General features: G+C 33.7%; 1 protein-coding gene across 2 annotated transcripts in view; it reads left to right on the plus strand.

Moving 5' to 3' along the window:
• BMP2K (BMP2 inducible kinase) overlaps window positions 1–14,400 on the plus strand; it is a 114,611-nt gene that overhangs the window by 81,276 nt on the left and 18,935 nt on the right. The window contains exons 11-15 of one of the 2 annotated variants that reach the window (XM_023530889.1): window positions 588–772; window positions 1,819–1,917; window positions 2,565–2,749; window positions 6,873–7,030; window positions 13,018–13,128. In XM_023530889.1, the coding sequence (XP_023386657.1) occupies window positions 588–772; window positions 1,819–1,917; window positions 2,565–2,749; window positions 6,873–7,030; window positions 13,018–13,128 (738 nt within the window). The remainder of the gene's footprint in view (window positions 1–587; window positions 773–1,818; window positions 1,918–2,564; window positions 2,750–6,872; window positions 7,031–13,017; window positions 13,129–14,400) is intronic. The other variant, XM_023530890.1, reaches the window with a different exon arrangement.

Below are 14,400 nucleotides of genomic sequence, written 5' to 3' on the forward strand. Positions count from 1 at the left end.
AGTAGCATCTATTGAGCATCTGTTATATAAAAGGTTCTTCAGGGTGCTAAGAGATAAGTAAGCCATCACCCCATCACTCATGGGCCCTAGTTAGGAAATAGCCCTGCAAACAATTAATATGTGTAAGGCAGAATGAAATTATTAGATGTAGATAAATTATTAGACGAAGGAACAAGGAAGAGAGATTTGAGCTAAACTTTAAAGAATAAGAAGAATTGCAGTAGGTGGAAAGTGGCATTCTAGATGGAGAGAATCATTTCAGCAGGGACACAGACTTTTAACTGCACGATACAGTTGAGAAATATGGAGCAAACTGGCAGGGCTGCTGTGTTCATGGAGAGTTGAAGTGTGAAAGATAAAGTATTTCTAAGACATTGACTTATTTAGAGTTGTAGCTCACAAAATTAACTTTCCCGGGTACTCAGAACTACAGTAAATAATCCTTTGAGACTCTGTGGATTTTGTATATTATAAAATGATATATAAGTGCCTTGGTTAAATGAATATTGAAATGAATGTTTTGAAATCCAGCCATTTTATTGAAATTTGTAAGTATGTTAATAGAAGTTTTTGGAAACCTCTTTTAGGAGCACTTAGACCTGGAAGCGGCCCTGAGATTTTGTTAGGCCAGGGGCCCCTTCATCAGCCTCCACAGCAGCACAGAGTTCTTCAGCAGCTACAGCAGGGAGACTGGAGATTGCAGCAACTTCATTTACAGCATCGCCATCCTCACCAGCAGCAACAGCAGCATCAGGATGTTTATATGCAGCAGGTAATTCTTTTGTTACTTTAGATAGGGAAGTAGTGTGGGAAAATTCATGCAGCTTTTGAATATCAGTGAATTCTCTTTTGTACCTAGGCACCTTGAATTCTAGATCCAAGTGAACATTTTGCTCAGTTTTCTGATTATCAAAGAATATGTATTTTATTTGCATTCTGTGAGGTACTTAAGAACACTATTGAAATAGTTTACATCATGACTTTATGAAGCAAATCATTTGGCATTATGAATAAACACTGCAATTTATGATGAATATCATCTTGTTTTAGTTTATGGTTTGAGTTCAGATACATAGTCTAATTACGTTGTTGTTGGAAAGGTGATATTAAGCTTTCAGAAGTAGCATTGTCTTAGTTTTTTTTTTTTTTTTTTGCCTGGGTTGGTGTGTATGTGTATGGTAAAGGGTGATAGAGTTAGGAGAGACATAGAAAGAATGACCATAAGTTCTGTTCTGTCCTTTGCCTCACCACAACCTGCAAATTTCTAGTTTCACTAAACTGTTTTTGATGTAATGACTGCCACTATCATCGTTTCATCATTTCCTGAAGTATTTTTGAGCCAGTTACATGTATGACACTTCTCATGGGTGTCTCCCTCCTTTTCTTGACTGTTAGACCTAGAGTGGTGGGTAGTTAAGTAGGTGGTGCCCTTGGATGACTAGAAGATATTATTGAAGCGGGGGAGATAGAGGAGAGTGGGAATTTACTGTAATGAGGCCAGGACACAAGTCACTTCAGGGTCTTCATCAGCTGGTAAATGTGTTTAAGTTTAGGCTTTCCCTCCAACATTCTTAAACTATGTTGGAAATGGTTTTAGCTGAATCTGTTATGTTTCACTGATAATTCTGATACCATTTCCAATAAGCGCATGTAAAGTGTAGCCATTTACTGACAAATAATTGCTTACTGACTAATACATTGGTATTTGGACTACTGAGTACCCAAATTATTGTTACAGTAAGATCAATACTTAAAAAAAAAAGACTGGCACAAAAAAAGGCATGAGTAATATTGATGAAATTATCTTTCTCATTATAGTATCAACATGCAATGCAGCAGCAACAAATACTTCAGCAACAATTTTTAATGCATTCGGTATATCAGCCGCAACCTTCTGCATCACAGTATCCTACAATGGTAAGTGTTATGTAATTTCTAGAGATTTCTCTCTGAATATACTATTAGAATTCACAGTGTGAATGGCGTTATTCAGAATTTAATAATTCAGTCAATCCAAGTGAGTTAATTACATGTATTTTATCAAAGCCAGTCATGTACTCTCAAGCAGGTTTAAATTGGGCTGAACTATAGCACTGCAATTTGGTACCTTGTAACTGACTGATAGTATTTTTCTCTTATCTCGTAATATAAGGGAAATGATCTATTACCCATGATCTTTTGTCATACATCCCTTTCACTTAGCAAATGTCAGTTAAAGAAAAAATAAACTCAAAGGAAAATTGCATTTGCTTCAGAGAATAGTTTGACCTCTCTGATAGTAACCACCATACTAGAGACTTACTACTCTATTGTCTTTTTCTTAATGTGTTTAAAGGAGGATTTTTGAGTCCTGCCAAGTGAGCCTAGCTTCACAACTTCTTAAATAGATTTTTCATCTTGCTGTAGTTTTCTAGTAGGGAGCTGCCCCTTCAAATATAAATTATTTTTCAAGTTTATGATTTTGTTGCCAGTATGAAAAGAAGGAACATAGTGAATGGATGTGAGGCTGACAGTGCTTTAGTGACTTTGAGCATTGTTTTATATAACAGCATTTCTTGTTACAGATGCAGCAGTATCAGCAGGCTTTCTTGCAACAGCAAATGCTAGCTCAACATCAGCAGTCTCCACAACAGGCACCATCCGAATATCTTACCTCCCCTCAAGAGTTCTCACCAGCTTTGGTTTCCTACACTTCTTCACTTCCGGCTCAGGTTGGAACCGTAATGGACTCCTCTTATAGTGCCAATAGGCAAGTATTTTTCCAGTGAATGCAAAGGAAATTATTGTAGAAGTAGGTGTAATGGTGGAGTGGAGTCCCTAAATGGCTTCTGAATAATGTAGAGTCCATCTTTCTGTAGAGCTCCCCCTTTTCTCTTATGAGTCCTCTCTGGCCCCTGTACTTCACCATCCTTCCTTGCATTTCTGCTAGCTAATTTTGCTAACTGCTGTTTGCAGGTAAGACTTAGCAGCATCCAGCAGCATTTAAGGTTAAGAGAATTATGGGCTTATATGTTAAGACATTTGTAATTTAAGTAGAAACAAAATCCTTACGAGCCACTTTAGTAGTTTAAAAAAATAATCCTTTCAGACAAGTTAATTTTTTCAACTTAGATGTTATTTTTAATTAATTTGATAACATCTACTCATAAAAAATATCTAATTTGGTTAAATTTAAACAGGTAACAGTTTTTTTAATGCATCATTTTGTTCTTTTTTGAGATATGATACAACGAGCTTATTGTTACCATAACATAGTTAGTTGGGAAACTGTATTTTGGTTATTCAGATATGTTGATTAGTAGAGTTTTACATGGCTAATTCATATTGAAAGCATTATATTATAATAAAGAACAGTGATACAAATTTTCTCAAACAGATTTGACATGGGGACTGTTTCAGGATTTTGTAATTAAGAATCTATTGACCATTATGAATATTTCCTAATATATTTAGATATGTAGGAGGAGGTAGCTGTTACAGCTTTGGTGACTGGAACACCAAAGAAGTTCTTGTCCAACACAGTTTCAAGATGTGAAACATTAGCTGGGAAAAGGTGTCTGCAGGCTCTGGCTGGGAGTTGAGCATGAGAAACAGCAACAGCAGCAGTGTACTTGTTCACTGAGCTTGTCAGGAGAGGATTAAAGTATACAGTTTGCTATATATCCCTCTCAACCTCTGTGTATATGTGAGGGGTTGAGGGAGAGAGAGGGAGAGAGGGAGAAAGAGATAGATGGGTAGCGAGGGAGGAAGGGGAAAGAAACTGATTTATTTAAGTGCTTTCTTAAATAAAAAATTGAGGTGCATGAATTAGGACAAGTATGTCTAAGTGGAGAGCAGGGCTGGTTTAAAGATCTGGATCAGTATTTGCCAACTTCTTTGTCATCTACCTACTCTAATTGTAATTTTTTTATTATCCTACATAGCACTTTTTTCTTTAATAAATTAATAAATTGTTTATAACAAATAATCTTATTTAACTTTATTATTCACAATACTACTATTAATAAATTAATAGTAGTATTGTGAATAATAAAGTTAAATAAGATTATATGTTATAAACAAATTAAAGCCACTAAAATATACTTTATGAACTACCACTAGCAATCTAATAAATTTACAGAAAGGACATACCTGAAAATAAGTTCCCTAGGGATAAGAATGGAATAGTTTTATTCTTCATTAAAAATAGAATATTCTGCTTGATATTGTTTAAGATACTGATGACACTGTTGTATTAATTAGGTAATTGTTTTTTTTTTTAATGTTGATGTTAACTAGTGTTAAAAAATAATGATTTTATCTTGTGTATGTGGTTGGAAAATGCAAAAATATTAAACTGTCATCTCTGATACAGCATGTATACTTTTGTTACACTTTGCATTTTAAAGGATTACCAACCTCTGGAAGTAAAGTTGTGTCACTGGCCAGTCATGAATCGGAAATGTGAGAGAATTCATGTTAGAACTTCACAGTATATGTACTGCCTAAACATCTGATTAGTTGTAGAGGAAGATGAGTATCTAAAGATTGGAGGCACACATAAGCACACGAGGTGCTGATACTGCTAACTCATGTGAATTACTGTAGCATTGTCTACTTAAATCTCATCTCTACTGATGCTGTTCATGAACTCACTATGTGATATGCTAAATATTCTTTTCTAATCTCTGTGCAATTTTAAAATTAAAAAAAGTATCATTAAAAATATATTGCATACCCTAGTTTGGGAAATATTGGGTTGGGTATCTGTGAAAGTGTATAAGACTTCTTTTATGCCACTCATGTGACACTGTGTATTGAGGCAAATGGGAAGATGGAGCAGGAAAGGGGTGATGGTTAGGTGGGTAGAAACAATTATACACTGGGCAAATAGATCTTAGGAACACAGAACTTCCCACAGGAACATTGCTTTAGCCTCACTTGGCGCCTCGGTGCTGCTTCGCTGTTATTATTCCTATTTAATGTCAACCTTTATATAAAAGATTATATATTAAATTTTTACAAAATTTAAAAGGTGATTTGTAAGCAAATATTCCTGCTTATGACTATGTCAGTGGAAGGTAAAAATTGGGGTTAAATGTTTGACTCTAAACATATAAGGGACATTTGAGTAGAAGATGAGAAAGCAAGTAGTTCTTAGAAGGAAAGGGAAAAGGTCACTGTCTTGGTTAGCAGGATTATTTCCTTTTATTTCCCAATCAGTCTTCTGCTCAAATTTCTACCCTCTACTGTGTTAATATATCTTTAGTATGAATATTAGAGAGTATACCATGTTGTATTCAAATAATAAATATAAATACACATGATCTTCTTATGATACAAGTCACCCTGTTGTATTAGTTATTTGTTGTTGCATAATAAGTTGCCCTAAAACAATGATAAACATCTCACACACTTTCTTTGCAAGCTCAGAAATTTAAGAGTGGCTTAGTTGTACAGTTATGTCCAGGGAAGGGTCTCTCACGAGGTTACAGTTGAGATATTGGCTGCGGTTGCAGTCTGCTGAAGGCTTGGCTGGTGCTGGAGATCTGTTTATAAGATGTCTTATTCATAGCTTTGGGCAGGAGAGGGAGGCTTCGGTTCTCTGCCACATGGATCTCTTTGAAGGGCCACTTGAGTATAGTCTATTCTCTTTGGCAAAACTATAGACTGTTTTGAACAGGGAATCGTTTATTCTGGTTTCTCTAAGAATGAATGGTCCAAAAGAAAGGGCAAGAAAGAATCTGTGATGCCTTTTATGCCTAGTCTTATGACACTGGCACTTCTGTCCTATTTCATTTGTTAAAATCAAGTCACTAGATCTAGCCCACATTCAAGGGCAGGGAATTTGGTTCTACTCTTTGAAGGGTGGGGTATCAGAGAACTTGTAGGCATATTTTCACACCTGTTTAAACTGTAGGTTAAGGCATCCCCCCCACCCCCCAATTGAGTTACAGTCTACCAAGAAGAATCTATTAATTCATCCCAGGAACAAGTGGAGGACAAATCAGATAGGGAATTAGAAAGTTCTGTAAGGGATCATGACAGGCAGGAGGGGTAATGCTCATTCTTCTTAGTTTTGAAAATCGTAGAAGATAGTTTTGGAATTAGAGATGGAATCCTGTCAGGAGTCAGGCTTAGATTTTGGCAGTCAATGCATTCCCAGAGTGAGTTCTAATCTGAATTATATTTATTATTAAGATACCTAAGCTATGGTTACTAAAAAAGACTATCTTCTTATTGAGTAATTACTGTTTATTCTTCTCTAATTTTCAATAAGTCTTTAAACATTCCATCCTAGGCTCAGCTACCTTGAGGGGGCTTAGATTAAGGGATTAAATGAGCAACTTTTGCCCTCTCTTCCCTTTAAAGACCTGTGTGGTGGCAATAGCAGTTAACTCCCAATGGGGAAGGTAAATTTAAGGGGATGAGTCAAGACTTGCAAAATTGAGATTCTTCTTTAGGAATTTGATATGCAACTGATTTTTACTTTAAGACTTATTCACTATGATAATAATAGTTAATATTTATTGAGTGCTTACTATTTGTTTTTTTTTTTTACCAGACACTGTTCTCTGTACTTTATGTGTATTAAATCATTTAATCTTCCCTGTAATCTTATGAGTTATAGATACTGTTACTCCAGTTTTACAGATAAGGAGGCTGAGACATAGCGAGGTTAAGGTATTTGCCCAAGGATACACAGCTAGTGACCTTACAGAGGCTATTCAGATCCCAGGTGGTCTTCCTCTCAATCCCTGTCCTTATCTGCTATCTCCATCACAATACAATGATCTCCTTCTCTAAGCATTTATAAAATATGAACTAGGGCATTTGAAAAATTTAATTTTAACGTTTTTTGCTTCTTTTTCCTCTTTTAATTATTACTATAGGTCAGTTGCTGATAAAGAGGCAGTTGCAAATATTACACATCAGAAGAACATCAGTAACCCACCTGATATGTCAGGGTGGAATCCTTTTGGAGAGGATAATTTCTCTAAGTTAACAGAAGAAGAACTGTTGGACAGAGAATTTGACCTTCTAAGATCAAGTAAGGGACACTTGAAGGCTTATTTTGCTTCCCAGTAAAATAACAGCTCTATGATTATTCAGCAAGGCCAAAGACTGTTTTCAGGGGGTAAATAGTAAATTCTTTTTGCGCATTTGAGGGCAAAATCAGGCCATCTTCTTTTACATGTGCTATCAAACTATGTTGTGTGCAGTAGAACTCAATTGCTTGATAGTAGTTATTAAACCCAAGATTGCTGATAATATGCTGATTCCTAACACTTAAATACTGCATATCTTCGAATGTTAAATTCAGAATATCTCCAAAACTTGGAAAATTAATGTTCAAATAAAAAGGGAGACATTAGTATCTTGCCTTACTAGTCATTTTGCAGCTCTATTTTCTTGTACACTCAATAGAAGATATTGTGGGTCTGAGATGCCCTTTGAAAGTGCCTGAAAGAAAACATGGGCTGCTACATTATGTTAATGTTTTGTGATGCCCCTTTACTGAGTGGTGACACGAAAGGGCTGCTTTGTTGTCCTGATATGGCAAAAGTTAAATAAATTCTTTTCCACTTTAACTCAGATATCTCAATGTTTTTACTTTTCTTAAACTACTTAATTTGTCAAGCCTCACCATACATATTTTAGAAGAGTTCTTTTTTGGAAACAGGATGTGCGGAGTGTTTTGAGGAGGTTGCCAAGTAGGAGGAAAAAGCTTCTGAAATATGTAGATAGTTTTCAGATTTCTAAAGCGTGTGTGTGTGTGTGTGCGCACGCGCATGCCAGTGTGCATGCATATACATGCACGCACATCCAAGTGTTTTTTCCCATTTTTACATGTGAAAAGAAGGTCTTAATAGTCCCTAGTTATAGTCCCTAGTTTCTATTTTATTTTAGGTAACTGGCCTTATGAGAACATTTATTAGATGAAATGCTTTGTTCCAAACTGGTATATATTTTATGTGAAGTTTTAAATGCCCTGAATTAATGTGAATAGTTGTTTGAGATTTAAATTTGTACTTTACATATTGGTTATCTGATTATGAAAAGTTAATTTGATGATTAAATGCAGATATAAAAATGAGTTCTGAGCCTTTAATAAAGGTCTGTTAACTTTGGTAAAACCAATCTTACATCTTTTTATTAAAATTCTTTTTTTAAACCACAACTTTTTTGTTTGATATTTTTCCTATAATTTATGTTGAGTGGCTGGAAAAGCAAGGTTTTAAAAAAGGAAATGAAGCATCCTTTTTGGGGGAATGGCAGGGAGACGGGGGTAACTAGATCATTATAATTTATAGGATTATTTTTAAAGCAAACAGTAAAATTAAAATATTCATGGTATTCTGACTGTGACAGTAACCAAAGGTTTGCTAAATCTGTGTTTTCTACTCCTTGGGTAAAAAATTCTCTTTTAAAAAAAAAATCAATTTATGGAATGGGTAAAGTGTTCACATTATTTTGACCTTATAAAAATGTGTTATTCTGAGCTCCCTAGAATTTGTAATGACACTAAAGTTTTATTTACTTCACATAGGCAAGAATGGCATATAAATATCCATGTATACATAACTTCATAAAAATTTGGTTTAACATGTAAAATTCTTAACCAGCTATTCGCTTTTAAACTTCAAGGTCAGATAACATATGTAATATGTGTATGTACTTGTGCACACATATGTATGGCAAAGAGAGTTCAGACTTCATTGCAGTTATGGAAAGATGTTATATTTCAAATGAAAGTGCAGGAGGAACTTTATCTGAAGGTCAGACTTGGAGCAACTCATCCATTTGGAAAACTGCCTAGATGGTCTCTGAGCTATCACAATCACTGTCACAAGCTGACGCACTTAAATTGGCAGATAACGCCAGCAAAGATGAATGAATTCTGATCCCTGACAATGCCTTTTAACTAGGTCGTAATCTCAGTAAAGTCACTTAACAGCTGTCTCACTTCCTCATTAAAAAAAACTGAGTATAATGATGCTTACCTCGTAGGGTTGTAAGAAAATTAAATGAAATAATGTCTTTAAAGAGCCTGGGCACTCAATAAAATGCCACTTTTTCTTTTCTCACTTTCTGTGTAAGTCTTTAGGCGCTGGCTTATGGGTTATTGCTGTTTAACCAGCATTGAAAAATTTGAACTATCAGGTTTCTTAGCTGGCAAGTAAAAAACAAAATTAGAAGGGGCTTTGTAGCAAATACATTGACAGCAGAAGTGACAGGAAACAGCAAGGAAGGGGATGGAAAGATATGTTTTTCTCTTAATAATTGATAGTCATAATATTGGGGTTCAAGAGAGGTGAAATATCTTTAATAAACTTTATAAAGAAATCAGTAATATATTCCTCACAAAGTTTTACTTAACTGTAATAGTCAGTCATCTCTATTTCACCCATAAGCAGTAAGGTATCTAATATTTGATCTGGTTTCTAGGTCAGGTTGAAATTACACTGATGGGCAAAAGACCTCTTCCAGAATCTTAAGAGTTGCATTAGAAAATTAATAGTGTAATGAAAATTGATTGTTGGTCATTACTGGTTGGTTCCTCTGTCCTTAGCAATGCCCCCAAAATAATAAAGTATTGATGCATTTGAAATATCAAATTCACCTTTTTTTCTCCGGGCAGCTGTTTATCAACAGTTTTCAAAGTCCTTTCTAAAATAATTTATATTTGGTTTATGAGATGCTTTCCAGTGGGAAACTGAATACCTTTATGTGTGGCCCTTAAAAATATAGCCATTGCCCATGTAATCATTGTTCAGAATAATATATTCCTATTACAGATTTTATTTTTAAAACGATACATGGTTATTTATTAAGAGAAAAAGAAAAAAGGCTATGGTGTCGAAGAAATACTTCATTTGTGTGTAATATCCGGAGGGTAATTTTAAAATCATATATTTTGAGATACTGAAATTCCAATATAGTAATAATTGGTAACAAAAACTGGTTTTTAATGATCTTTAAGAAAACAGTTGATTTCATATACCAGTTGGCAAAGGGATTTAACATATAAAATAAGCCAAATTCTTCTTGCTTTTGCTTTCAATGTAACTGAATATTATTTATGGGTCAGAATTTTTTCACTTGTTCTATTTAAGACCAAAACATTAAATCAGAATTGAGCATTATTAATAAAGCTGGTCACATTTTAAAAAGTTTAAGTGTGTATTTTTCATTGTCTATTGTACCAAAGCATCCCGATTAGTATGTAAACTTTAGAAATCTAATTGTCATATATTTGATATATTAAACACTAATTAGAATGCAGGTATTTGCTTTGGGAAAAATTTTAACTTGCATTGGTTTGAATAATTGTTTTACATGTTAATGAAAAGTAATAATGGAATATTTTCTTGTTGATGGTGGATTTATTATTTAAATAGATATAAACATCTGTATATAGAGTTGGTAAAACATTAAGTCTCACCATTTTAAGCTAATACAGACCTGTTACTGTTCCATCAGTGTAGAATAACAGTTTCAAAAGTATCAGATGAAATCTGTACTTTTAAACCTTATTTATTGGCCATTGAAGCCATTATTCATATAAGCTGCTGAATTAACTTTTTAGAGTAATTAATTTTTTCCTGATATTATGGAATATACTTTGATTCTAGGATTTTTAAGTCCTGTATTTTTGCCATCTGTATCAATTAAAATTCTTTAAAAGATACTGTCTTTATTCATCAACACAGTTCTTTTGGGGAGGCGGGAAGAGGTAAGCTTATATTGGACAAATCAAACTCAAGTTTCTCTCTAACGCAAAGGAAACCAGTTATTTGAAAATGGAACTTAAATACATTTTAGAGGTGACTATGTATTTGAAAAGTAACTTACTATTTCATTAGTTTTTGTTTATAAGTAACTGAAAATTTAAAATAGTAATATGTGTATTTATTTTGTATTTTGTGCCCTGGGACCCAGAATATCATGTGAACTTTGGAAATTGGAATGATTTTTTTTAAACTCCTCCATGGAAAAATGGATTCTATGTTTTGTAGAACAGTGAGAACATGATTAATTTTATAGTGACTTTATCCCAATTACTGTCACAAGCAGATAAATGAACTTTGTATAGAACAGTGTCTCCATATTTTTAATTATGGGAACCCCCTATATAAAAAATATTAATTTACTCCCGCATGATCATGTTTGTACTTTTGTCATAAATACATGGTACTATTTATGCATTTACTATGAATTCATCCACCATAGATTGATGGAGATAATACACCAGTGCATGAGAATTCAAGGAAACCATTGGTACAGTAGTTTATAAACCTGGAGAATATGTTAAAATGTGGATTTCCAAGCCCCTACCCAGATAATCTGATTCATTAGGTCTGTGGTAGGGCCCAGGTAACTATGTTTTATATAGGAATCCTGGCAATTATGATGCGGATGGTTTAAGAAGGAAGTTTTATGCTAAGTACCTATACCACTCCCTTTTTCCTTTGTCTTCACTCTTTTGTGCACTAGAATTTGGGAGAAGAAGAAAGAATTCGGGAGTCTAGGAGGACTGTGATAGAAGGAACAATCCTTGATTTTAAAGTTACTCTATAAATGCATTCAGGGCCTGATGACATTGGCAACCACCTGTGTGATTCAGTGATTCTTAGGCCTCTCCTTAAAGTTTGATTATGGCTTCCTACCACAATAAAGTAAAAACCCTTGGTTATATATTCTTCAACCTTATTTTTTTCATAATGATGTTGAGACTAACTTATCTTTAATAGGCATTGGACAACAAAATACATAAAAAACTTTTTTTCATGGCACAATCAACATTTGTTACCGATTTCCTGAATTAAGTATACTGTTAATATCTTGAAAAAGAACACCTAAAATAAATTTTCATTGTTATCCATTGCAGTTTTGGATTTGAAAAGTAGTTCTTGTTTTGTTTGTGCATAAATCGTCAGATGTGTTTCCTTAACAAAATATTTAATAGTGCTTCAGCAAAGTTTTAAGTAAAAATTTAAACAACCTTAAGTTTCAGGTGGAGTTTGCAGTTAATTTTAGCCATAAAAGCTGATAATTATATCCAATATCATAAAGGTGTTTAAAGAATTAGTTGTCCTTAGCAGTAATTAAGTATATTCAGGATATTGTAGACTCTAGAGTTTTGCCTTCTCAAAAGTATGCCCCTGGACCAGTACTATCACATCATCTGGGAGCTTATTGAAGTGCACAATCTCAGGACCCATCCCAGAACCATCCAATCAGAATATCCCTTTATTCTTTTTACCCTGCTACATTTTTCTCTATAGCTTTATTTGCTTTTAACATACTGCATATATATTTCACATTTGCTCATTGCTTATTATTTATTTTCGATGCCAGCATGTAAACTCCATGAGGGCAAGAATCTTTGTTTTGTTTGATGTTGCCTGCCTATGCCTAGAACAGTGTCTATGTCTAAACAGAATATAGTTGCTCAAATAGTTGTTGGATAAATAAATAAACTGTCATTAAGGTGTTTAAGTTAGTAGAAAGATATCTTCGTATCTCTGTGTATGCAAGTGGTTTAATAATTACAAATAATGAGAAATGAACAAAAAAGTGAAATGTGGTGAATTATTTTTATTGCTCTTGAGAAGTAGGATTTACTTATTTTGTGAATGAAAGACCATTTGCAATATTTTTCCCATAAGTGTTTATGGAGAAAGTTGCCAAATATGTCTCTGTTTAGTAAGCTGTTTTTAAGTTCAGGTCCAATATGTTACAAGTTGAAGACAACTGGTATTTAATTAAACTAAACCAAATTATTAATTAATTGTATTTAGTGAAAACTAGCCCTGAGGTTATGTTTTTAAGCTTGCCTTTGCAACAACAAATATATCTTAAACTCAGGACTATACCCTAATACTTATAAAAATGAACTCTGAATCTAATATTTTTCAAAAGGTTGTTCTTTTGTTTAACTTTCACTTTTATTTATACTGTAAAGCACTTAAAAAATTAAAGTTCATTTTGTTTTTATTTTATTTTTTGTTTTGTTTCATCTTATTTTCGCAGATAGGCTCGAGGAGAGAGCATCCTCAGATAAGAATGTAGACCCACTTTCTGCTCCACATAACCATCCTCCAGAAGATCCTTTTGGTTCTGTTCCTTTCATTTCTCACTCAGGCAAGTTACATATGTAACATCATCACTGTCATTAAAAAATATACACAAGAACAAGATCAAGAAAAACCTTATTCATATAAAACCAAAGTAAGAATCAGGTGTTAGTTACAGAAAATAGAAAAGAAAATTATTTTAACCTTTAGCCATCTCAGTCTTCCTAATGTCGTTCTTTCTGTTGGGTTATTTAGTTGTGCTTTTTGCCAACACAGAAAAATGCTGATTTATGTAATAGAACCATAACTGTTTCTTTTCACTTTTATTATTGGATACTGTTGCAAAAAATCTATGCATGAAAATATCCTTCCCATTTATATATTTAAAATACATTAAAAGATACTTTCATGCTTAGCTTTTGCTTAAAAATTCTGTATTACCTAGTTTATAATGCTCTCTTATAGTTGCATTTAAAAAACATTAATGATTTTGTATTTGTCACAATAATGTTGTGACAAATCACCCACTCTTTTATTTTATATTCTTGCTTTGATTCCAGACCAGACTTTCAATATTGTTATTCACCATTTAAAAATATTTGTAGTAGTATTTTCAAAGTAATTACCCAGTTAACGGTGTTGAAGTTACTAGGATGGAGTAGGATCCCACTTTGGCATAAATGGATTTGTGTATGTGCATGGTTATAACAGAAAAAGTTTAATCTTAGAAAAGTAAAATATATTGGAAGAAATAATGCTTCGTTCGAAGGTAAAGATTTTGTTTAATATATTTATGGTAACTGTCAGCCATGTTCTTTGGTTCTGCTGTTCCTTTTATTCACTCAGGCAAGTTATGTATGTAACTCATCAGTACCATTTAAAACACAGAGAGAGAGGGAGGTAGGGAGGGGTGAGACAGACAGACGGAGACAGAGACAGAGGGAGATAGAGAGATGGAGCGAGAGAGACAGAGAGAGACAGAGACAGAGAACAAGGAAAGAAAAACTTATAAATGTAAAACCAAAATAAGAAATAGGTGTTCAGGATTTCTAATTAACACATTGAGGCAATGGTACATCTTTTCAACATTGAGATTTGGTTATTCAGAACATATAGGACAATAGTAAAGAGTTTCTACATACTTTTAAGTTCCATGGTTTACTCTTTGCCACTTATTGAAAAGAGTCCATGTTTTTGCCATTTTCTTCTTTTTTCCTTCAAATTATCTTTTTCATGAATGGCATGACATCATCCACTGGGAAAGACGGTTTACTGTGTCTGTTTACTTAATTTGCATTAAGTAATTTGCATTACTTAATTTGTGCTCCTTCACACCCCC

This window comes from Pteropus vampyrus, unplaced genomic scaffold (genome assembly GCF_000151845.1).
Source record: "Pteropus vampyrus isolate Shadow unplaced genomic scaffold, Pvam_2.0 Scaffold56, whole genome shotgun sequence".
Taxonomy (NCBI): Eukaryota; Metazoa; Chordata; class Mammalia; order Chiroptera; family Pteropodidae; genus Pteropus; species Pteropus vampyrus.